General features: G+C 47.0%; 6 protein-coding genes across 6 annotated transcripts; 4 read left to right on the forward strand and 2 right to left on the reverse strand.

Moving 5' to 3' along the window:
• Positions 1-1384: 1384 nt before the first annotated feature.
• On the forward strand, positions 1385-6433 carry BEA3_1 (ABC transporter; the record flags this gene model as incomplete). Its single annotated transcript, XM_031150567.1, has 17 exons — positions 1385-1832; positions 1887-1980; positions 2036-2090; positions 2142-2646; positions 2696-2795; positions 2864-3131; positions 3268-3360; positions 3414-3668; positions 3733-4309; positions 4360-4532; positions 4605-5134; positions 5184-5233; positions 5283-5348; positions 5403-5605; positions 5662-5701; positions 5762-6354; positions 6407-6433. The coding sequence occupies 17 exons, from the start codon at positions 1385-1387 to the stop codon at positions 6431-6433; spliced, it is 4077 nt and encodes a 1358-aa protein (XP_031003531.1).
• A 445-nt stretch (positions 6434-6878) lies between these two features.
• iml1 (Vacuolar membrane-associated protein) lies at positions 6879-12813 on the reverse strand (the record flags this gene model as incomplete). Its single annotated transcript, XM_031150568.1, has 3 exons — positions 6879-8005; positions 8165-12203; positions 12256-12813. The coding sequence occupies 3 exons, from the start codon at positions 12811-12813 to the stop codon at positions 6879-6881; spliced, it is 5724 nt and encodes a 1907-aa protein (XP_031003535.1).
• Positions 12814-13188: 375 nt separating this feature from the next.
• URB1 (Nucleolar pre-ribosomal-associated protein) lies at positions 13189-16678 on the forward strand (the record flags this gene model as incomplete). Its single annotated transcript, XM_031150569.1, has 2 exons — positions 13189-13363; positions 13416-16678. 2 exons carry the CDS (start codon positions 13189-13191, stop codon positions 16676-16678), a joined length of 3438 nt encoding a protein of 1145 aa, XP_031003534.1.
• An 809-nt stretch (positions 16679-17487) lies between these two features.
• On the forward strand, positions 17488-19973 carry LHYA1_G005626 (uncharacterized protein; the record flags this gene model as incomplete). The annotated part of the gene is made up of 3 exons (XM_031150570.1): positions 17488-17585; positions 17639-17745; positions 17794-19973. The coding sequence occupies 3 exons, from the start codon at positions 17488-17490 to the stop codon at positions 19971-19973; spliced, it is 2385 nt and encodes a 794-aa protein (XP_031003533.1).
• A 1178-nt stretch (positions 19974-21151) lies between these two features.
• Positions 21152-23547, forward strand: sec1 (Protein transport protein; the record flags this gene model as incomplete). Its single annotated transcript, XM_031150571.1, has 5 exons — positions 21152-21185; positions 21249-21286; positions 21336-21423; positions 21471-21817; positions 21865-23547. 5 exons carry the CDS (start codon positions 21152-21154, stop codon positions 23545-23547), a joined length of 2190 nt encoding a protein of 729 aa, XP_031003532.1.
• A 1329-nt stretch (positions 23548-24876) lies between these two features.
• LHYA1_G005628 (uncharacterized protein) lies at positions 24877-25626 on the reverse strand (the record flags this gene model as incomplete). Its single annotated transcript, XM_031150572.1, has 1 exon — positions 24877-25626. The coding sequence occupies one exon, from the start codon at positions 25624-25626 to the stop codon at positions 24877-24879; it is 750 nt and encodes a 249-aa protein (XP_031003529.1).
• Between the last annotated feature and the right edge of the window lie 38 nt (positions 25627-25664).

Here is a 25664-nt window from a genome sequence, read left to right on the forward strand (position 1 = left end):
GATGGGCTACTCCCTGCTTTAGTCGTAGTCGGCTCGAACGAGCATGAAATTGCTGGTTAGATTGATCAAATATATGGAAGCTAGAGGAGGTTATGGAGTTTAGATTTATGTCCTTCGATTCACTACAGCATCACTCATCTAGACACTCAGCCTACAAGATTGCGCGTCTACCTGCGTAGCTTCATTGTCACTTAAGAGTTGATGGTGGGCAAGTTTAGTGTGTTTTAATTAATTAAGTTTTCAAGTAGATATAGTGAGATATTTGAGCAATTGCAACCATTTTGTCAGCACTTACAAGAGTCAACATTCTAATATCGTTTGTTTTCTTTTCTTCTTCTCATCCTCCTTCTCACTTGGCTTCCGGCGTACGTGGCCTGCACGTGAAATGATTCCAACATTCATCATCGATCAACATTGATGGACAAACTGGCAGTTGTAACGAGCGGAGAAATTTATATACATTAAGGCTGACGAATCGTCGCATATAACAATTCTAGTGTTAATTTAGGTATCAACGATTGCTCGGATTACGGGTGACAAAGCTGAATATTCGGGATATATGGAACGTTTGGTATATAGTGGGGGTAGTGTAGTGGGACCTTGCAGATCGACGTTTTGTGGCTGACTGCAGTGCCGGCAAGGAACTGGCGGATCTCGAAGCTTGTTTCTACAACCACCTTGTAATAATTATTCTGACGCGGACCTTATCTCCCCTTTTATTGCTGTATACTCGTAGTATACTAGTGTATGGTATTATGATGGTGGAATGCATATCCACCCATCAAATTTCACATGCAAAATGGTCTGTCCGTTACCTTATACCCGCCCGACTCAGCCAGCCCCTTTAAAGTATTAAATCTCATGTGCTGCACCTTTCGATGGCGAAGATCGGCGTACTCCTGAAAGGCGATTGCGTTAGCTATCTGCATTGCAAATTGTTCGCGATAGCAATACAGCCTGATGAAGAAGGAAAGAAGCATTCGGGCAGGTTGGGGTCCCTCCCTTGCATATGAGTGATGTACCTACCTGGTCATTCATATCCCTGCACGGCTTCTGCATTCCAGTACAGCACGTCTTCCTAAGACTACCGGATCCGTTTTGCCTTTCATCTAGAAGAATGAATAGCCGGATTGTCCAACTGCCTCCTTGTGGACTTGCCATACTGTGAGTCTGTGACTCGTGGATTGAAGAAGCCTTGGTTTCTTGGATTGAAGAAACTCTGGTAACCTTATCTACGCTGTCCTTTTTCCCGATCACTTTTCGGTGGAACTTGCACCAGTTCCCCCGTTTCCTGTTACTTGAATCCTTTCAGTTGTTTGGTGTTGAATCTTTACTCTTGCATTTCTCTTCACCTCTTCTCTTGTGAGAAGCGGCATTATTAGCTATGGACCAATTTGTGTTTGATAACTCTGTGACAACAGACAGGCCATTGTCACGAGATTCGGGAAATCCGTGGTCAACTTCTGCAACATTGCCGGTATCTCCAGAGGAAGAACCTTATCATGCTGTACCAGAGAACAGAGCGATCAAAGGTAGCCAGGCAGAAGAGACATCGCCAACCCCATGGGACACTTCAGCAACTCTGCCCGTCTCACCAGCTGAGCCTGAAGATGGTGTGCATCCGGAACACGAGGCAACAACTCCAAAATCAAAACCAGCTCCAAAGACAACCAAAAAGAAGGTTTTCAGTACAGCGGAGCACAAGACTGCATTTTTACATTTCGTCAGAATATTCTCGTATTCGACTTTCAATGACAAATTGCTGCTATTTGCTGCCTGTATCGCCTCGATCTGTACCGGCATTACGATGCCTCTCATGAATATAGTTTTCGGTAAGTGATACAAACTATCCAGCCATAGTTACAATGTTTCTAACCTTTTTACAGGCCAACTTGTTGCCGCTTTCGGGTCGCTCTATAACCCCTATACTTGGACGATCCACACAAAGGCTAACTTTACTCACACCATCAATCAAAATGTGTAAGATAGTACCACCAAATTAAATCAACTTGGACTAGGCTTATCAATAGAATAGTTTATATATGGTGTACTTGTTCGCTGGCCGGCTTGTACTTGACTATGTTGCCTTCGTATTTTCCCCGCAACTGCCTGGTCGTGTAAATCTGCTAACATAATATTAGTTAGGCTTTCGTATGGTGAGCCTCCGAATATCTGCGGCCATGAGGCTTGCGTATATGAAAGCTCTGTTCGCACAACCACTCTCCACTCTCGACGTGCTTCCGCCGGGCCAAACCGCGTCTATAATAACGATCACGGCAAACGTCCTGCAGATTGGAATTTCCGAAAAGCTCTCCACATTTATCCAGAGCACGACGCTTGTCATTGCGGCATTGGTTATAGCTTTTCTCTACAGCGCGATGCTTACTTTAGTGACATGCAGCGGGCTGGTATTCATCGCCGCTTTTTATTTCGGTACGGTAACATATCTAGTCAAGGGGATGAAACAAGTCGAGCACGCCGATAGAATGTCATCCGCGATTGCGAGTGAAGCCTTCGGATCAATCAGAATGCTAGCTGCATGTGGAGCAGAACCAATCATGTCCAACCGGTTTGCAGGCTGGGCGAAAGAATCCCGACGTAGGGGTCTTCGTCTGTCTCCTTTAGTTGCCCTTCAAGGGTCTCCTGGTGGGTGTCTCTGTTTGTGCTCGGAGATTGAGGCTGACTCGATCTCTAGTCTTCTTTGCTATACATGCAACTTTTGCACTTGCATTCTGGTATGCAATCAAAATGTACCTAGACTTCAAGATGAAAGGTGGTGTTAGAGAGATTATCATGTACGTGTCTTCACTGTCTTGATACAGATCCGAATATCAATAATGCTGGAATTACTAACTTACGGCAGCGTTCTGATGTCCATCATGATGATCACTTTGACCATTGGAAGCATAGCTACGCCATTGTCTGCTGCTGCTCAGGCTGCAGGGTCTGCTAGTATCTTCTTCACTGTCATCGATGCACCCAAACCTCGGACAGAAGGTGTTAGTGATCCAGATGTTCATTCACAAGATGATATTGTGCTTGAAAATGTCAACTTCGCGTACCCAATAAGGCCAGATGTCAAAGTCCTCAGTGATTTGAGCCTACGTTTCCCAGCGGGAAAATTGACAGCAGTAAGTACAATCTATTCTCCGATTTACAGAGTACCTCGTTTTCTTTTATTGTATAAATCATAACCCTTCCTATAACTGCTTCATTGAAGCACTGTCCTTTATTCGAAATGGAACAGCTAACTGATCCATCACCCAGATTGTGGGGGCATCAGGCTCTGGTAAAAGCACTATCGTCGGACTCATCGAAAGATGGTATGAACTCGATGGTAATACGACAGATAACCTATTAGTAAGTGGACTCCCTCGTAAAAATGAATTATTGTGTCGCTGACTTTATCGAAGACCCTTCTCTTCCGCACTGGAACGATCAAGACCTGCGGCACAAATCTACACGACATAGATCTCAAGTGGTGGAGGAGGCAAATAGGACTTGTGCAGCAAGAACCATTTCTTTTCAATGATACGATATTCAAGAACGTGGAGTATGGTTTGATTGGCACCGAATGGGAAAATGAATCAGAGGAGCGGAAGAAGGAGCTAGTAGAGCAGGCTTGCCAGGAGGCTTTTGCAGATGAGTTCATCACCCGACTTCCAGAAGTACGTTGCATTGCCTGAATAACCATTCATTAATTCGAAAATCAATGATACTAATGATATTTAGGGTTACGAGACATTGGTTGGTGATTCAGGAATCAAACTCAGTGGTGGTCAACGTCAAAGGCTCGCAATAGCAAGAAGCATCATCAAGCACCCGAAGATTCTGATTCTAGATGAAGCAACTAGCGCCATCGATGTTCGTGGAGAGAAAATAGTTCAAGCCGCATTGGACAAGGTTTCACAAGGACGGACGACAATCACAATTGCCCATCGTTTATCAACCATCATGAAAGCAGACAACATCGTTGTGTTGAAAAAGGGCAAAGTAGTTCAACAGGGTACTCATGATGAGCTGCTAGCCGACAGGGAAGGAGCCTACTGGGCACTTGCCAACGCACAGCATCTATCTTTAGGCGACGAAGATGAAAACAGTGCGGATTGGATTGACTTTGAGAGACCTAGCATGGATACAACAACCATTGAAAAGTTTAGCGTCGATATCCCAATAGTTAGTACTGTCTCGGAGGAACCAGAGTTCAAGAAAAAAGGGTTCCTCGGTAGTTTCGGGCTTCTGTTTTGGGAACAGCGCCAGCATTGGCCGTGGTATATTCTGATGCTATTGGGTTCTGTGGGAGCTGGAGGTAAGTGTAATTTCACCTGCTCAGAGAAACTGCTAATTTTATATCTTCAGCTGCGTTCCCTCTCCAAGCATTCATCTTCGCGAAGCTGATCTCGATATTTTCATACTGGGGTGTATACTTGCAAGAACAAACTAATTGGTGGTGTCTTATGTTTACTATGCTGGCAATTGGTGTGGGTGTTAGCCACTTTATGTTGGGGTGGGCTTCAAATACGATCGCATTTGTAAGAGCTGAATTTCATACTCGCACTCGTACTCCAAGTTATCTAGGAGAACACACACACTAATTACATCAGAACATCACCACTACTTATCGCCAAGAATACTTTCGAAATATACTAATGAAACCGATTTCGTACTACGATGACGAGAAGAATTCAGTTGGGGCACTGACTGCGCGCATTGCTACTGACCCAACACAGCTGCAGCAGCTTCTCGGTATCAACATGGCTTTTGTCTTCATTTCTGTACTTAACGTTGTGGGGTGTATCTCGATGTCTTTCTATTTTGGGTGGAAGCTCACACTCTTGACGGTAGTTTCGTCAGTGCCAATTATTCTTGCAGCTGGATTCTTCCGAATTCGGTACGAAACTCAATTTGAGAAGATGAACTGGACAGTTTTCTCAGAGAGTGCGAAGTTTGCAACTGAGTCTATAGGTGCTATTCGCACCGTCACTTCCCTGACCCTAGAGTCCGAAATTTGTGAAAGATACGAGAGTCTTTTAAATGAACACATCTCGAAAGCATTTCATAAAGCCCGGTTTTCGACGCTCGTGTTCGCCATGAGCGACAGTGTTTCGTTGTTATGCATGGCATTTGTAATGTGGTAAGTCAGGCCTAGTTGATCAACAAATCTCAAAGCTTACCATCTTTAGGTATGGTGGTGGACTTCTCGCGAGCTATCAATATTGGTCATTCAATTACTGTATGGATTTTCCATCTTCACAAAATACCACGCTAATCCCAGTCTCCAGTGGTCGTATACCTAGCAGTTATACAAGGTAGTATAAGTGCTGGTCAATGGCTAAGCTTTGGGCCCAGTAAGTCAATGACATTCTGCAAATTTGCTTAATTTACCATTAACAATACTGCAGACATCGCGCAAGCTGCAGCTGCTGCAAACAGAATCAGAGGAATGAGGCCGAGGGGGGACGCTGAGCGTGAATTATCTTCGATCGACTTCAGCGCCCAAGACGAAGATGAGAAGGGGGCGCGAGGAGTCAAGATCGAGCTGAAAAATATATGGTTTCAGTATCCCACTCGAGATGTTCCTGTCCTGACTGGGGTGTCTATGACCGTAAGTCCCAACCCCAGATTGAAAGATCTAGAGTATGAAGTACTGACCTGCTGCAGATTGAAAAGGGTCAATTTGCTGCGATTGTTGGCCCGTCAGGTGAGACCTTTCATGTCATATTCTGTCCTTGATCGGTTGCACTAACAACACCTCCTATAGGTTGCGGAAAGACAAGTGTTATCTCGCTGCTCGAAAGGTTTTATCGCCCCCAAAGCGGCAAAATCCTCTTTCGCGGTATGGACATAAATGAACTCTCCTTGAGCGATTATCGAAAATCACTATCACTCGTTGCCCAGGAGCCTTCATTGTTCGATGGAACCCTCCGCGAAAATATTCTTCTCGGCATGGACCAGAACACAACCGAGGACGAAACCCTGTACCAAGCGTGCCGGAACGCGGAAATCCACGAGTTCATTTCTTCTCTCCCAGACGGTTACGATACGGAAGTAGGAACAAAGGGCGTCGCACTATCCGGTGGTCAAAAACAGCGCATTGCCATTGCCAGAGCACTGATCCGAAACCCACGAGTCCTGCTGCTCGACGAAGCTACTTCGAATCTTGATTCCGAGACCGAAAAATCGGTCCAAGCTGTATTTGAGAAGACTGGAAAGGGCAGAACGATGGTTGTTGTTGCACACAGGCTGGCAACGATACAAAATGCCGATGTTATATTCGTAATTGGGGATGGAAAGGTGGTGGAACAAGGGAATCATAACATGCTGTTAAGAAAGAGAGGTTTATACTACCAGATGGTGAGTCACTCCTCAATTAAGGTCACGCACTTAACTAACTACCTGGATATAGTGTCAGTCCCAGGCCCTGGACAGGTAGATAAATTATCTAACACTCGTTTATTATCGTAGGCTTATCCTACCAATCCTATGTTGTAGCAATTTGATTAGTTAATAAATGAATAATGTTATATGTCTTAACGCTTGTATGAGTTGATATCACAGGTATCACAGATTGTGATCACTTCGTACTAGCTAGTACAACGTGGTCATTGGTTCTGGTTGATTTTGCTTAGCATTCTAAGTGGAGGAGAACGCGAAGAGGTGCACCAGGTATTGGCATCATCGCTTACTAAGCTACGCCAAGTCACATTTGCATTTTACATCGTGTCGTAGAAGACATCAAATCATAAGCTGCCTTTTCAAACGAGGGGAGAAAATTATTTGGAATAATCCAATTGTCGCCAGATCCAACCTCCAAAACTGCTATCCAAGCAGGTATCTTATAAGCTACTCAAACAACTTGTAACTCCAATATATCTATCCTATAACGCCTTATCGCTCTCTTTAATGCTTCCACGCGGACTTTCTTGCTTCGCGCCATCGCCACCTATGCCAATTTGCACACTCGGTCTTCTTCCAAGCTGTGGCATAGAACTTCCAATTCCTGGTAGGTTGGAAAGTCGCATCGGGCTCGGACTTATATCTCTAGCTAGGATGCTAGGGGGCAATCCTAGCGTTGGAATATTCGATTCGAGTAGGCTGCCCACGAAGGGGCTTCGAGGGTTCGGCGGCGTCATATTTGGTGGGGTTGCTTTCTCATATACTTCTTTGTAGTAGGATTCGAGGAGTGGGGCGTTGTGGCAGAAGTCCTCGAGTTCATTTTTTATGGATTCGGGGGTGGTAATATTGGCGATTTTTGATGCCGCCAAACTAGGCCCCAAAACGTCAGAAGTGGCTCGCAAGACAGGAGAGATGGTATCAGTTGAACGGAGCATAGGAGAGTTTAGAGGACTAGGTTTGTCTGTGTTGATGCCATGGCCGTACACAGGCGCAGCTACACGTGTATTACGTTCATGGTCAATCTTGACATACCTGTCGAACTCTCTTTCTGCCGTCGTCCGGTTATTGTAAAGCCGATTTGCTAGAAGGAGGAAGTTGCCCTCATCGGTGATTTGCGCAAGTAATACCCCAGATCTGTGGATGTATTGTGTATACTTGAAGTCTGGTTTGCCCCAGGAGTAGGTGACATCGACATTGCTGGGGAAGTTCCTTGCTGCTTCAATATCCAAGACAAAGTTGAATTTCTTCATGATAGCTTTGTGGTAAAAGTGACGGTTTGCCGGAATTGTTGGAGCTTGGGGACCAAAGTAGGTGGAATCAAAATAGGTCCTAGGCTGCCGATCTGGTGGCTGAACAGCGAGTTCAATCATATAAGGACTCCTGAATGGGTGCACAGAGGTTATGGAGCATGCCTCCCCGATTGGCGCTTCTACAAGCCTCAGGCCAAACCCTTCTGCAGTTCGAGCCCATGATTCTATTGCATCTTCAATTAGTTTGGCAGTAACGCCGACCCAGTCAATTCGAATATGATAGCAATTGTCAGGATTGTGTAATCGATCGTAGTGCAAGTTTATCCTCTCCGGACGATACGAGCGACGGCGTGGATCAACTACCCCGGCGAATTAGCATTATAAATAGTCAAAGACTTTTGAAGAGAGCTGGGGAGCTTTGGGGTTGTCTCGGCAGCCGACATTCGGCTCCTGAAGTAGCTCTCAAGCTCCCAGCTGCCCTCAAGGATTCCAGCAGATTTTCATGAGAATATGCATACCGTCGTACTTCATGACTTTACTAAGAGCGACCTTTGGTCTTTTTCCGCCTGCAGTTGTTGGAGTTGTCGCTCCGGAATCAGAGGATTTCTCATCGTGGTTTGAACTCGAATCCCTTGATCGTTCAGGCCTCGGAGAATCTCGAGACATACTTTCTGATATTGGCGTAGATGGGATTGAGTTATCGAGACGTCTGGAGCCAAACCACCCACTTCGACTCTCGGGGCGTTGCTTAGCATGCTCTCCAGTGACTTGATAAAAGTATTGGCCGTCTCGAAATGGATGACGCTTCTCTACATGGGCCCAAATTCCTCCCTCTTTTTCTTTTTCTTTTTTATCTTTCGGTATCTCTTTCTCCCTTGGTCGTTGCAACTCGTCTGTTGACATCAGCATGTTACCAAGCTCAACAGCTTCTTCTCGAGTATCAATATCCTCAAAATTCTCGATCAACCAAGTGGTCATGTCAGACCCGATGAAACAGTTGTAATGAAGCCGGAAGTGCCACCTTCGATTTTGCATTCGGACACCTCCACGTTCGATTGGACATTGTATGGCTTCTGCTAAGGCCGCAATATCAAGTTTTGCCTTTCGGAAACGCTCCGTCTCCAACAACTGTCCACGTCTAACTCCCAGATCACTCGTCTCAACGAGAGGTAGAGTCTCGAGTTCTGCCGTGACTACAACAGAAGGGTCTTCCGTTTTATAAACAATATCAAGAGGATTCGGATCTTTGGTTTTGCGTGCCGCGAGACTTTGAAATCGACGTTCCGATGGAGTGAGGATCCTGTGCCGTTGCCAGGTTTGTGTAAGCTTCTTAATACCTTCAAGGCGAATCTCTTCCTCATTGTCCTCCCCCTGATATCTTTGTGACTGAGTTGGTCGCTCCACAGGTATCAGCACAAAACGTGCGCGCCAGAAACGGAGGTTCTCTGACATCTCGTCGTCAAATCCTGCGATGAACGCATCCACGTAGTTCCAGTTGTATTCATCCTTGGGTTTTCCAAATACTATTGAGCGTGAGTCGTAGTTGTCAGACAACGTAGTTCTAATGGCAGGATTATAGACTGCTGGCACGACAGAACCTGGACTAGTTGCTGTCGAGGCAGTCGGCTTCCGCACGAACATGTTGACTTCAATTTCGCTTTCGTTGACACACGATAGTTGGTGGATAATGTTTCCCATCGACATGAAGACACTCGCGCCATCTTCTGCAATGTGATCGCGATCAAAAACATTGGCTATTTTTAAAGACTTTTGGCCAAACGCGTCGGCAACTGCTGATCCAACGACAATCTGAAACCCCTGAGACAATCGCAACCCAATGAGCTCTCGGAGGAAATCTTCTCTCGCCTGGGGATCTTCGTTGAGCCCATCCTCTACATTCTGGGATATATTATACGGCTTTTGCTGGTATTCTGTGTCAAGCTGATGTTTTGTTGGGAAATATTCGGTCGTCAATGGCACTGACGCAGGAGAACACAATGATTTCCACTTCATAGTTCTTGTTGGTACAGGTCGAGGATACACGTGCTGCCAGCGTTTATACTGGCTTGGACCAAGAGCATCGTTTGCGGGAGGGTTGGAAGGATTCAATACTTTAAGCCAAGGCGACAGCGCTGTTGTCGGCGACAGTGTTGCGGGAAGTTCAGGGACTGATCCTGCTAACAATTTCGAATTGTATAGTTTTTGAGCATCATCAAGCCTTAGAGATTGAAGATTATGAGCACCTTCACTTTCATCTGCACCATCGTGTCCCTCGAAAAGAGATCCGAGCATGGAGCGAGACTTGAACTGATTTGTTGAATCTAGCGATTGAAGAGCGCTCTTGATTGTCATGGGCCTACTAGCGTGAGCATTTTCCATGTCCCCCGTATCAGTTCTTTGATCCGGTGTCCGTGTCCCGGATTGGTTTTTGGACTTTTCGCTCTGCGACGATGGCGGCCGGTCTTGGGTCTGATTTGCTCCAGTATTGAGTAGGTGATTTGCCATTGTGCTACTTGTGGATGTTGTTGCTGCTATTGACACTTTGGACGTCCTAGTATTTGGTTTAGCCGCACTGGCATGTTCTATTTGTATCTCTGCTGTAGCAGCTTTGGGTGCTGCAATGCCAAATCCATGCTTGCCAAGGCTAATCTGTCGTCCAAATTTGGGAGGTCGAAGTGCAGACATCTTCGACTTTGCTGTCATGGCGCTACTCAAGATTTCTTTCCTAGGCTTAAGGTTCTCTTCGGAATTCTGTGACATTTGTCCAGAGTTTCCGGGCATCAAGGTACCTGTTACACTAGGCCCTTTTGTTGTCCCACGTTCATCTTTGAATGAGGTTTCGAAAACTTTCACATCCTCAGCAAGGATCCTCTTGACTGTTTCCTCGCCTCTCGCTTTGGAATATTTTTTCCCTTCAATATTCCGACGAGTACCAGGAAAGTCTTCCAGAAACTCAGATATAGTTGCATCAAATTTATCCATCGCTTTATAAAGAATTTTCTCTTCAGAAGAGGACTGACGATCCAGCTGAGGCTTTGAAGGACCACTTACAAATTCTGAGAGACTTGCGATGACTTTCTCCCTATTTACAGAATCCGAAGCTTCTTTGGAGTTTTGTGTGGTGCCCGGAATTTCTCGAAGTCCCACTATCATCTGGGAAAAGAGTGCATCATGCTGCAAAGGTCTGACAGCAATCTCCGTCAATACGTTCTCCATGACACTGGCCATTTCCATCTCGTACATCTTACACCTGACTTCAAAATCTCGCGCTTGTTGCGAACGCTCACTCCTAAGGTATTTATCGATAGACTTTGCGAAAGGGTTTTCGAGCCCGATGTCTTCAGATGCCCCAGTCCAAAAGGAAACATCGAGCCAGTGAGGGATGGCATAGGACCACTCGCTTGGCGGATCAGTCGCAGCGAAGGACCCCGTCCGAAGACTGCGCTCACGCATTGACGCTTTTAATGGAGATAATGACTCATTCATGGAAGAGAAGCTGCTGCTAAACATAGCAGCAGCTTGACGAGGGGTGCTGTCTTCACTTCGGAGCGACTTGATGTGCATAGCTTCTTGGAAAGCGCCGTATTGCGGGTTTCGGTAACGGAACAAGGGGACCGAATGTAAGGGCATTTTGGGAAGACAGACGAGATCTATGCCAATGCCGCTTCCAATCAAGGCCTCCGTTGTCATTCTCAATGTTTCATAATCAACCTCGAAAAGACCGGGCGAAGGGGTGATAACCACAACGGAGATTCCCGTCCGCATCAGGTCTCGGTCAATATAATCGTGAGAAAACTGAGAAGACGCTAGATTGATAGCCTCTAAGACGTTACCATGCATGGCAAGAGACGGCTCTGCTTCTATACGCGTACCAATTGGCCCTCTCGTATTGCCGTCTTGCGGCGCGGGAGCAAAAGCAGCTGCCATTTTGTAACGGTGCAACGAGATGTCTCGAAGGAAGAATTTGAACTCGCGCTTCAGCTGATACAGAATTGTCGTCCATGACCCACTCGCCATTTCGCTCACAACTACCCGATAGAAATCTTTGTAGGGTTTTTTATTTCCCTCTGCCTGGATACCGGTATGATAGGCACTATCATGTGCACTTGCTAGCTCTGAAGCGATGCCAGTGTCGTATTCAACTCTCGTGAACAGAACAATGCTCACCAGATGTTTTGCCTTCAGGGAAGCCCACTTCTTAAAAAGCGAGGGGAGAAAGCCATTGACAACCTTGCTGAACATGATTTCGCCAGATCCTTCGGAATCAAAGTCCCACATCTCTCTGGACATCTGAATAAATAGCACATAGCGAGCGGACTCGCTGCGAAAGACTGGCCTTGTGCTTGTTGAGTAGAAAGCAGATTGCATCTTACGACCGTCAACATATATAGATGTCACCTGAGCCTTTATGGTACCCATGAATAGTATCTTCTGACCCTTGAATACGGTCTTGTTGGACAGTTCACTCAGGGCCAGTCTCCACATGTCAGAGCGGGAAAGATACTCATCTTTGAAGGAGAGTTCAACATGGGAAGCAGAACAAACAGCTGTGTCCGTCTGAAGCTTTCTGTCAATGCTGTATCCACAGGAGGATAGTAGATGCACTTACTGTAGAGACAAGGACTTGAGAACGATGCTTGAGACCAAATAAGTCGGCGATATGCTTTGCTACGGATATTTCGAACCTTGCTTGCTTTACTTTCACCTCCTTGGGCATTTCTTGGGCAATGAACAGGTACCGTTTCCCGAAATCAGAATCTCGCCTAGCATGATTTCCACTGGCGGTACTGGGGCTATCGGAATTTGAATTGCTCCTTTGCCGTTGCATGGTGGCAGAAAGAGAGTCTCCATCCTTTCTCGAGGGTTGAGCCGCCTCCTGAAAGTCACGGACCCCTGAATCGGCCTTCAATGCTCCAACATCCATCAATTCCCCCGGCTTCACATTTGGAAACAGGTCGAGGTCGAGAACGACATCATCCTTGGAGAAAGCCTCCTCGTGGACCCAGAGAGTGCATTTCCTCTGGGTGGGAAGTTTCACGGGAATAGGATCATGCTGAGCGGTGCCAGTATCCGATGTGGTTGATTGACTACTACCATTGCTCACATTGCGGAGGTGGGATTTGCCCTTGATCCCGCGCCGGGGAGTTGTTGGGGGGGCTACTGACATCGAAGGTTACGAATGCCTGAGCTATGCGCGGTGCATTGGATTGTCGCAAATCATGATGGATGGGGAGTGGCAGCGAGGAGGAGAGTCGCTCTTATTTTAAAGGTTGAGATATGGTAGGTAGGGTATAGCTCCGTACCTAGGTATGAGTATCATCGCGTCCACGTGATACAGTAGTGTAAGTCTAGATCCACATATGGCAGATCTAGGGCCTAGGCTAGGTACCTAGGTACCTACGGAATAACCTTTGTCCGAGCCCTCCGCAAAAAAAAAGATCCTAATGGCGGGCAAGTCTAGAATAAATGCTCGCTCAACTACCTACAACCACACAATAAATAAAGGTTCGCGACAGCCAACAGTGCTGCAATTGCGTAAACAATGGTCAAAAGAGGCGTAGAAGACCTTGAAGATGGCAACCAGGCATACCTGAAGCGCCAAAAGATCTCGAATGCCAATGTCTCCAAAACCACCAGCCCGCCCACAGAAATTCGCTCGGCGAGAGAACTCAGAAGACTTTTATCCTTCGATCAAGACTCGACTCGATCAAAACATGGTGAGAAAGATGACCATGAACCTTGGAGATATTTACTCTAACACGATTACAGCTATCGAGTCTTTCAAAGCCTTTCTAGATCCCTTTGCTGTCCGAGAAAATGACCACAGCCACCGAATTGCCATTCTCAGAGAGTTCTTCGAGACGAGCCAGTCACGAGAAGAGGAGGATAAGCCCGTAACATATCTGCCCGATCTTATGCAAACATGGAGTTTTGCAGCTCAATCGAACGACGAACTGTTGTTGTCAGCAATACCAGCTGTACTTGCAGTGCTGCTCAGGACGCTGTCAAGCATACTCGACTTGGTGCAGCATGGCTTGGGAGTATGTCGCACTATTCTTCAAAAGAGCCAGCTGGACTTGATTTCACGAGGTCTGATGGTTACTAAGGGGAAGACTTTCATACTGTCTCCAGTGTTACGGCTGCTAAATCAATTGGCCATGTTTGATGGTGGAGATATGGCGAAGCAAGTCTTCCGTGCGAGAGACCACACCCTCAAAGGTCTAGCACGTAACCTCCACTTACGTATCAGTGGAGAGGAGGCAGAAGACAGAAAAAAACCCTCTGTTCGAACTAATGCTCTCCGATTTGTGCTGTCACTGCTCAAGTTTCTTCCATCGGAAAGCAAGCGGGAACTTCTTTATCAACGGGATATAGTGACGGCGATGACGAAAGATATCAAAGATGATCCGCCTTTCCTGATTTGTGAGGCTCTGGAGAACTTGAAGACCTCAGTCCTTCAGGACGAGAAGCTTCCTAGAGACGCTAAGGCCAAACTGCTGAATGCCACTTCGTTAGGACGGATTGCCATGTTGTATGGATACGATCAGCCTGATGAGGAATTAATGAAATCGAAGAAAACAGTGGAAGGAGTTGCACACGAATTTTTGGTGCTAGCATGTATGTCTCCCGAACTTGGAGCATTGAATCGCCAGGCGGGTTTCTACCCTCGAGGCATTGATCCTGATGATTTGGAAGATTTTGATGATGATAAAGCACTTCTTGACCTAGGCCTTCACAGTGTTGAATGGATGGACAAGTTCACCGACAAAGTCCCCATACGAAACACAATCTTATCAGATTTTATTCAGACTCTGCGGCCCTGGTCTAACGCCAAACAGAGAGATCTCATACTATCTATATTCACGTCCGCACCGGAGCTGGTTGCAGATTACTTCTTCCACAAGAAGTCATTTTCATTTGAACCCAAATTGACTGCAACTTGGATTGGATACTCGGCATTTCTCTTTTCGAGCCTCCAGCTACCACTTCCGATTTACTTTGGACATCAGCAACGGTATGCACGCTTGCCACCACCTCCAGCTATAGTTTTGGAAAGTATTCTTCCCCAGCCGCTGAGCCAGAAAGTTCTGAGGGGTTGCCTACTGCAACCCCAAAAGTTGATCACATTCTTTGCGATCAGGATCCTCTGCGTTGCATTTCGCAAATTTCAAATTGCTTTGCGGATGTATGAGGATGCAGCGAGTGGTTCATCTTCACTATGGGCGCAAGCGGCAGCTTCATTGACGGATGCATTTTGTAAAAGGTGTCCGTCAATCAAGGATGTCATCCACGCTTTCCGAAATATGTCAGATACAGACTTACTTCAAAGAGAAGCCGCCACTAGATTACTCGTTTTGTACTATGAGATAGTGCCCAGCATAGCCTTAGACGCTAAATTTGATGTGTCGGGCGTTCTGACGCAAAGACTGCGTGAAATTGAGGGATCAAATTTATCCCCAGAAGACCGATCGTTGTGTGCAATGGAATTGGAGAATCTTTTCCAATTTGCCCATTTTTCTCCCGGCATGCGGTGGTTCTCGAAAGCGGAAGGGGTTCACATCTCTCCATTTATGGCGATGTTGAAGCTTTCCGCAGAGGCTCCAGTGGATGTGCCATTGCTCAAGTTGAAATTGGTTCTCACTTCAATCAGCGAGGAGAACCAAGTCTTACAGACCCAGACATCCATTTCTGCATTGGAATCCTTTATCCTCGTGCTCAGATCTCTACATGGTATAGCAGACGGACCCCAGGTGTATGAATTCTTGGATGACTGCATCTCACGCTGTGCCGCGAAACCTATCAAGTATATCTTCGGGCTTGAAGAGATCAATAGCAGAGTCCACAATGTTGGTCATAGGTTGTCTCCATTCAGTCTACTTACACTGGTTATCGCAGAGCAGTGGCCGTTCTTGATCAAGTCAGCTAGTGATACGGTGTTGCAAGAGGTCGCCCGATTTTTGGCATCATATCTAGCTACTCTTCTCAAGATCAAGGAAGACAAGAAAATCATCAGGGATGTAATACAACAGCTGGCGGCTGCAATCCCGGAGGGTTCAACTGTGCGGAGTACTATCGAAGGGACACGCGATCTAGTCGACATCGTCACTGTTCCTGAACGCAAGAGCAAACAACTTGAGGAAACAGAACAGAAAAACAGCAAGAGCAACGTACCTTTCGAGTCTGACGATGTAGCTTTAACAGCAAAGATGCTCGAAGATACTGACCCTCGGGCGGATAACAGTAGTTCACTTGTGAAATGGGTCAACAAAGATGTTGAAGAGGTAATTGAAAGCGGACATGCTGCAGCACTAGTCATGCTTTTATCCTCGGAACTCTTAAGCGTTCGGAAGGAAGCTGTCACCAACATTTCGAAATTTGCTGCAAAGCTGAAGGATTCAGCCTTCGAAGAGAAAGACCAGGTCTGGCTCCTACTTTCCGAAGTAGTAGAGACGGCAAAGAAATCAATCGATCAAGAACCTCTGCCGACTGTGATTTCGGCATTTGCTTCGCATGCCATCCCGGTGCTGAGCGATCCTTCACACCGACTCTATCCCAAAATCAACAACTTTCTGTCACAGGGTCCAACGTGGGAATCGGACAAGATACCTTTGATGTACAAAGTCCTCGACGAGCCTCCTAGTTTTGATGACGCATATTACCAAGAAACGAATTGGTTGTTGACATATCTGCTTGCTGGCCTTCGCTCACCGGCTGATATGGCTATATACCGCAAGAGACGGGTCTTCGAGAAACTCCTCAGCATCTGGAACAATGCCTACCTGGCCCCAGGCGTGCGAGATAAAATACTGAGGCTGTTGTTCAGGGCTACCACGATTGAGGGGGGTAGCGCCACGCTTATCACGAGATTTAGTGCCATGACTTGGATTGAAGCGCAGGTTGCGTTGGGTACTGGCATGTCTCTGAAAGCACTCATGGAGCGGATCCTGGAGTCATCTGATAAGCAGCGGGTCGGAAAGTGGTCAAAAAGTGTCAATTTCGGCGCAGTCAAAGCTAATACTATGAAGTTCTAGCCTTGTAATAGATACCCCATAATGAATTCAAGCTGTTGAACGACCTTTAGGATGTGACCATGTTATGCTATTCCTGAAACAACTATGTTAAATGTAGAAGTAGTTTCAAGTTCGAATGCCTAGGAAGTGCTGTACGAGACGAGGTAGGTGTGATACCTTAGGTAGATGAATACAAGAGGGGGTGGTAGGTGTGGTGGAGGTGGTGTCTAGCTCGAGTGGTCTGTGCGTCAGAGCTTAGTCCACTAGAACTCCATTGTAGAAGCGAGAGCGAGAGCCTTGATGAGAGCCTTCAACCAAACAAACAACCGACCTTGACTTGACAACTTCGGTATATTTCAACACCACCACGAACCAAGCACAAGCACTCAATCTACACCTGCATAATCAACCAACAGATACGTTCTTAATACCTGTCCCCGTTGATCGACCTCCCCCTTACTGGACCTTGCCACACATAAATTCGTTTCCCTCTTGTCCCCTTTCGCCTGCACACCAGCAGCGCGTTTTGCGCCTTGCGGGCTGCCTCCCCGCCAGACAGAGACGCGCGAAGCAGCTTGCTCTGTATCGCGGCGCATCTCATTTTATGATCCAAAGGTCTTCTCCAAATTCCCAGAGTCGCTCGCTCACCTACGAAATTCACGTTTCCTGCCTGCCAACCCAGCCCAGCCTCACCCCAATCGTCGAGCCATCTTTTCACCTCTACTTTGAGCCTCACCACCATCGAGTCAGTGTCTGCATCCACTAGATTATCGCATACAGTCTATGCGTCTTGGTAATATTATACATCACACTATCCTGTGCCAGACACAATGGCGATCAGATACACTCCCGATGAGATGAAGTACCTGCGGGACTCACCTTTAGTATTGAAGCCCGCAGGCCTCCCCCCAGCAGAGCAATGGATGGGGTAAGCTTCAAAGACTTCTGGCATACCCAGAGCCCCTCGTTGACATATCGCAGAGCACCAACGGCAAGGTCTGAGGCTAGGAAAAATGACTCGAACTTGCTTGTAGATCAGCCAAACAGGCGCACTGCTGCTGAGCGACATGTGTCACGCAACAGTGCCAGTAAGCTCCTCAATTATCCAGCATAGGATGCATGCTAATGTTGTGTAGACCCAGAAGATATCATCCTCGGCCCTCCCAAAACCTCTTTCATGTCTGCGACTTCAATTCGAACTGGTATCAAACCCTTTGAGTCTCCAGACCGACCGCCTCTTCGTGATATGGACTCGCGTGACCGCTTCAACTTTCGTGGTGGCAAAACTGGCGATGGAGATAACGATAGGGCACGAGACGGTCGGAACAGCACTCTACGCGTTAGGCGGGGAGAAGGAGATCAAGACAGCGATGGATGGAGTACTGTCAAACCCCGCAAGAGCTTTGGAAATGAGGGCGCTGAGAGATTCAATGGGCGCATGGGCCTAGACAAGCACAAAGATGACAGGAGATTCAAGGATAGAGAGGACCGGGACCCGAAAGACAGGCCTCTGAGAGGATTCGATACATACTCCCGAGACAAAGATGGTGATCATGATCAGGAGAGGGAACGAGATGGCCGTAAGAGTGGAACGGGTCGTGGACGAAATGAGCCCTCCTGGTTCAAGGACAACACCGATGTTCCCCCTGTGCCAAGAGAACGCAACAGCAACGGCGACAAATTTGTCGACCGCAGCAGAGGTTGGAGAGAAAAGGAACGTGAAGATAGGGGTGACAGAGGAGACAGAGGCGGCGAACGAGGCGAACGACATGAACGTGGTGACCGTCGTTGGGATAGGGATAGAGATCAGCGACAAGAACGGGAACCCGAATGGCTAGCCGAACCCGAGGACGAGAAGAACCAAGCTCATACCCAAGAGGACTTTCAGAAGTGGAAAGAGCAAATGCAGGGAAAGGACAAAGCTGCCTCTGGCAAGACGCCTGCTGAGGAGCCCCAAGTTAATGCTGATGCTGGTGCCAGCTTCTTCGGTCTAGAGAAGCATAAGGTCGAAACTCCGCTCGCAATGGATACAGGCCCTGACAAGTTTTTCGGTAAATGGGCTGCCACTCCAAGCCAAGAACCATCCCCAGATTCTGGAGTTGAACCGAAGAAAGAAGGTGTTACAAAAGCGAAGACTACTGGCAAGGCATCGAGGTTTACATCCTTCTTCACTCCACAAGAAGAGCCTCCACGAAGACAAACGGAACCTCCGCCGGCCATGCCACCACCAGCACCCAAAAGCGGATTGGAGGGAATGTTCCAAAATAACAGTCCTCAATCTCAAAGTAAAGATCAAGTAGCCTTCCAAGAAATACTCCGAAAGCTTCAACAAGGTAGCGGCTCTACACCTCCAGTAAATTTGGCCATGCAGCCAAAACCACCTGCTCCAGATAAGCAGCAAAGCATTCCTATCTCTTCACCAGAGCCTTTCCAGCAGTATCGCACTGAACGCCAAGAGGAGCAACGACCAAGTACACGAAATTCTCAGCAAGCTCTTCAAGATCTGCTAAACCAGCGTCAGATGACCGGAAGCCAACCGACGGTCAGGCCAGAGCAAATGCTGCAAGAATTAGTTGGGCAACGTCAGCAAACCATCAGCCAGTCTTCCCAGAGGCCGGACCAACTTTCCAGCCGAAATACCGATTTCCTCATGGGTCTTATGCAGAGCGCCAAGGCGGCACCAGACCCTCAAAGGTCAGAATCTCTTCTTTTGAGAATGCCGCCTCAGCAGCAGCAGCAAAAGTCAATGGATCGGCAAATGCAGCAGCAGATGATGGAGCGTGAGCAGGAGATGCAGCGGGAAGCAGTACAGCGTGAACGCATCGCATCTCGACAAGCTCGCCCTCAACCACCACCTGGATTCTATGATGACCCAGCTGTTTTTCAACGTGGCCCGCCTCAACATGAAAGACAAGCAGGCAATCCTCCACAACCAACCCAAATCCTACAGCGTCCACCACCCCCTCCAGGTCTAGAACTAGGATGGGAGCGTGCGGCACAGCTTCCACCACCACAGCATCGAATGAACCAAAACATCCCACCACCTCCCGGCTTGGCCGGTGGTCTAGGTCGTGCTATGCCTCCGCAACAGCAAATGTTCCCTCCTGGTTTTCCAATCGGCAATTTCCCACCAGAGATGCTTCCTGGACCTCCAAGAAACATGCCGATGCAGCCACCCCCAGGCTTTTTTAACGGCGGCCCACCTCCAGGATTCTTACCCCCAATCAACGGGTTCCAAGGTCCAGAAGGTATGGCATTTGGTGCTCCTTTTGATGCCAGAGGGCCGCCTCCCCAAGGTGCCTACAGACGGCAGTAGATACAGGATATGCAGAATTGACAGTGAGCCTGTAATTATAATATGATGTTATGGATTTGGCTATGCCGAGTGCTTAGTTGAGAGACGAATGAAATAACGTATTACTGTCATATTGATGATATACCTGTGAACGAGTTACACCCGCAAGGATAAGTGAGTAACAGGGGGAAATCCCCGCCAACGCCACCCCGCACTTCTGCGTGTAGAGGCATTCCCTTCCGAGCAAGTAATGGTCCATAGACACAAAATAGTTTATTAACTTACTTGTGGTATTTGAGAAACACAAGAAGGTTAGTATTTAGCATGTTTCGCAAATATACTTACTTCCAAAACATTCCTTGTTCTCTTTTATTGTTATTGAAACCACCTCATGGGAAACACTGTCTCGAAGACTAAAAGCGACTGAAGCATTTCAGGTTATCCTGCAGTTCATCTGATATCGAATAGGGAGACGGTGAAAAGGAAGCCCCGTACTTGACGCTGCATGATGCCTTGTAGCCTGTCTGCTGTGTGGTTTTTATATATCTATCAACAAGACCATACTTATATTGGGGGCGGTTATTTCTTGGGACGAAGGATGATTTGCAGGCATTAGGATGGGGTGTAGTTGGTTGAGCGGTATTGTCTACTTTGGGTTCTTAGCATGCATCTTTTGGAGTATAGGGAAATGCTGATGGCAATGTATATAGTTCCTATGAACTTTATGGTGTAGAGATTTCCTATTGCCGGGCGTCTAGGTACGAATGTATTCATGTGGGAAGGGGGGGGGGGTTCCCTATGCTAGACAGCGAACACTGCCAATCATACGAACAAAACTTTCCGCTGTGAATATAGCATACTAGTCTGACTCTCAGGTAGAAGTAACTTATGATTATTAAGCAGTTCTTTAAACTTTACAGGTTATTCATAAGTTATTGGGAAAGCCAATCATATATAATTGACCTAGGTAACCCTGCTGAGGTACCTTACCTGCTGCCAAGCTACAATAATTAGCCGCAAGCGGTGAAACTGTCGGTACCTATATGCCACCCCGCCAAGCCTTCCTGACACAAGTCAACCAATTCAACTACAGAACAAATCCTCGATCTTTAGAATACGGACCCAGAAGACCTCTTTTTAGCAATACCTAGCAAATTATTCGAGACAATTACTTGGGGCTCGCCCTCCACATAGCCAAGATGGGGGCGTCCGCGATCCAGGAACAGCGCGACAGTGAGCAGACCATGCCATGCCATCCCCCGCTCAAGACCGACCACAACTGACATGGCACAACAGCAATCTTAGCTACAATCAGAAATATAACACGAGGCGATGTAGGGTTGCCATTTGCAATTCTTTGGAACCTGCTAATTCTCTCTACAGTGGAAGGTGCTGGTCGTCGACGAAAATTCCAAGAAGATATTAGACAACGTGGTGAAGGAAGATGACATTCTCAACGAGAATATCGCGAGTGCGTGGCCCGCTGGACCTCTTATAATAAGTGCTAAATGTGAATAGATATTGAGCGGGTTGAGGAGAAGAGGGAAATGAATACTGATATGGATGCCATCTACCTATTGTCGCCGCAACCGCATATTGTCGACTGTCTAATGGCAGACTTCGAGCGCCGAAGATACCGGAATGCCTTCCTCGTATGGACTGCGCTCCTCCACCCCCAGCTACGCCGGCGTCTGGATACTAGAGAGGCAAAGGACCAAACAGCGGGGTTTCTGACATTGTCGATCGATTATTTCCCTCGCGAATCACATTTAGTAACATTCAGAGATCCTTGGAGTTTCCCAATTCTATATCACCCAGCGTGTAACAACCTTGTTCGGGATCATCTGCAGAATCTTGCACAAAAGGTTGGGTTAGCGAATTCTATCTCTCGTACAAGGCTGATGTGCTCCAGATTACCGGGATTTGTGTTTCTTTGGGAGAATACCCCAAAGTCAGATATTACAAACCGAAGAAACCATTACACGAAGCACACGTCCTATCTGTTCACCTGGCAAAATTCGTTCAGGAGGAACTGGATGCATACGCAAAATACAACGCGAACTGGCCACCCGCCACATCCAGACCACAGGGAGTTCTCATTATTACCGACCGATCAATGGATTTAATTGCTCCGCTGATCCACGAATTCACATATCAAGCCATGGCCCATGACCTGCTACCGATAAAGGAAGGAGACACTGTGACTTACAAAACGGTTGTCAATGAAGGACAAGAAAATTCACAGGCGAAAGACATGGAAATTGGGGAAAAGGATAAGATATGGGTTGAGAATAGGCATCGACACATGAAGGATACGATTGAAAAGTTAATGGGTGACTTCCAAAAGTTCATCCAAGAGAATCCCCATTTCACAAATTCAGAAGCAGATGCCACGAGTTTGAACGCTATTAAGGATATGTTGGCTGGACTACCACAATTTCAGGAGCTGAAAGAGCTATATTCGTTACATTTGACTATGGCCCAAGAATGTATGGACATTTTCCAGCACCACAGGCTCCCAGACATTGCTTCTGTCGAGCAATCCCTCGCCACGGGCTTGGACGAGGATTTTCGAAAACCCAAGAATTTGGCCGATCAAATAGTACGACTACTTGACGATCCAAGTATTAACGGCCCAGACCGGTTACGACTCATCATACTCTACATCATGTATCGCGAAGGCGTGATACCAGAAGATATTCAGCGTCTTCTTGCACATTCATCACTTCCGACAAACAATGCGGAGGTGGTGATGAACATGGAATTGCTCGGAGCCCATACTGTCAAAGCTCTAAAAGACCCCAAACTCGTTAGAGAGCCATTATTTCCAAGAAAGACCGCTCCAACTGCTCAGAGCGAAGAATATGCACTTTCCCGATTCGAGCCCAACGTTAAAATAATGCTTGAAAATCTGGCCAGGGGAGCCCTTGATACAGAAACTTTTCCCTACATCAACAAGTCACTAGATAACTCCGCAGAGCTGGCCATACAATCACAGGCATCTTTACGAAGTGCCAAGCCCACATGGGCACGAAACCGAATGTCCACAACTGAAACCCAACAAAGAATAATTGTTTTCATGGCAGGAGGTGCCACTTATTCGGAATCCCGGGCTTGCTATGAAGTGTCTACTGCAATGAACAAAGACATATTTCTGGCTACATCTCATATGATGACGCCAGCAATGTTCATAAGACAAATAGGAGATTTGACCGTGGACAGGCGAAGGTTGGATCTCCCAGTCGATCGACCAAAACCTAAAGCCCCTGAATTCTTATTCCAGAGGAACGACCCTCCTCCTCGACCGGTTGCGAATACGGCACCTCCAAGACCAGGTCAAGGGTTAGGCGTCCCGGGCAGAGGCACACCCGTACAAAGAGTCCCAATTCCGCCGCAAAAAAGTCCTGGATATTCTCCAAATGCCTACGCACCACAACCACCCACTGCCGGAGTAGCGGCAATGAGCATGAATTCTGGCGGCGGCGGTCCAATCCCATTGAATGGTGATAGCGGGGACCACAAGGGGAAGCTGGAGAAGAAGAGTAAAGACGGCAAAGAGAAAAAGAAGCGAGGCTTTTTCGGGAGTAAGAAATGATTCATGTAACGGGTGCATTGTGGTTTTTTGCAGGCGTTGAACGCATAGCGCATAGCGGGGAGAGGAGTTAGGTTAGGCAGGGCTTCGTAAATAGATATGAGTTTGGTATGTGCATAGGAACTAACTCGGGGTATTCTACGTAGTAATTAGCGGATACTCCCGTTCATACGGCAATGAGATTCACGAATGCATTTTGAAAATGGGAATTAGACTAGACTGACTGACTGACTGACTGACTGACTTATAGCTCCGTAGTGAGCTGCAGTGCTATCTTCATCTTGTAGCTTGCATTCAAGGTAGAGTAATGTGTACCTACCATTTTCTCTTCCGTACCTTTCGTTCATTCATTTATTCATTCACCACAACTCACGGTCTTTGCAATTGCATATAGGATAGTGAGGAAGTATGGAATTGGGAGGTATAGTGTGTGGAGTCGGTATTGCGAGTGTCGGGGACGCGGCTTGCTCGCTCACTTAGTTCTATACAAGTAGGTACTGTAGGTACCTTGGCTTGGATATGCCAGTTCTCTTCTCGATGCATAATAAGAGAAGTCTTGGGACTAATTCTGGTGTTTGGCGTCTCGATTCCTTCTACTGTCTAATAACCCCGCTCTGCGAACAAACACTTGAAAGATATACCAAAACAAATGCCCCTCTTTAGACTTCATTAGTGAACGAAAAGCAAAAAACAGGAAACATTAGACCCCCAGGCGTTATCCTCATTACTAAAGGCACCCACCCCCGAAATCAATGTTTTTACCAAAGCTTGCGTGAATGCATATATGTATGATTTATTTATTAGTTGCAAGTCCTTATGTATTTGAAGATATACAAATATATTCAATATTACAAATAAACATGCGTGCGTTGCTGAAGAGGGAATGTATACGAACATATAGAGTATATACTCAAGATTAGGTACAAACATGCCATGCGTTGCCGAATTGAAGAAGCTCTTTGGCTCATCTACTCTTATACCAATACATGAGACCTGCAGATGTCACGCAAGCTATCTCCTGACTAGACGAGTGTTCTAACGTGGAGGTGGGGTGTGGTTGGTCATAGGGGATGTCTCGTCTAGTCGATCGCGAGGAGAGCGATTTAAAAGGGTGATATATTTGAATGCATAGCTCGGCTTCTGAAGTTCATTCACAAACCACAACGCAGAAAAAAAAGATAGATAGTAGTATCATTTTGATTTGAATAGATTTGTGGGTAAAGACACTGGCTCTTGCCAAGTGCTTCACAAAACGTTAGTAATTCAAAGGGGTATCAAAAGCAAGTACGACATACACAACCAACAGCATCCCAACTCCATTCCCATGAACCATTATCCCTTTCCCAAATATCTGTCCACATCTTCATTCTGGTAAAACATCTCCCTCAGCCGTTCAGTCTTCCTCTTATCTTTCTCGTAAAGCTTCTTGACCTTCCCCGCATCCAACCTCTTCGACTTCTCTTTCTTCCTAATTTCCCCCGGCTTTGGCAGAACCACACCAATACCCATCTTATCATCCTTCGGTTTCGTCTTAATAGGAAATTGTATGCCTTGCCCTGAAGCCCCCAGCCCACGCCGAGCGTCGGGATCCCATCCATAAGCAGATAGATAGGCCAGACCCTTGCGGCTCCGGTCAAGGTGTGAGGGCGGGTGTGAGTGTGCAAGGCAGACTTGGTGGGCCAGAGATGCTTCGTGTGGCCGTAGTTTCGATGGAGGGCGTTTGAGGGTTATATCAGTTGTTTCTGGCTCATTGCCACTTACTGATGGAACAGGGTCTGATAAGGGTAGGTTGCAGATCTCGCAGACCTGTGCCTCGTCTGCTCCCTCGCCATGAGACACTGCAGGACCTGCTATTGCTGACGGGAAAGTCCCGTGCTCTTCTGCGTTTGCTTTGGAGTCTCCCGGGAGAACCAAGTTGAGATAGAGATCACTGACAGACTTTGCAGGAGTGCTAGAAGTTGTGATCGAGGGAGCTTTTGAACTCGAAGGCACAAACTGTACGCGTTTGCGCTTGATCCCTGCTCCAAAGACTCTTTGGTCCTGAAGAGGAATCTCGTAAGTGTCTTCTTCTTCTTCGGCCATTGTGGCCCTATTGATGGCGATGTTGACGTTGATGGTTT

This window comes from Lachnellula hyalina (assembly GCF_007821495.1).
Source record: "Lachnellula hyalina strain CBS 185.66 chromosome Unknown contig00119, whole genome shotgun sequence".
Lineage (NCBI taxonomy): Eukaryota > Fungi > Ascomycota > Leotiomycetes > Helotiales > Lachnaceae > Lachnellula > Lachnellula hyalina.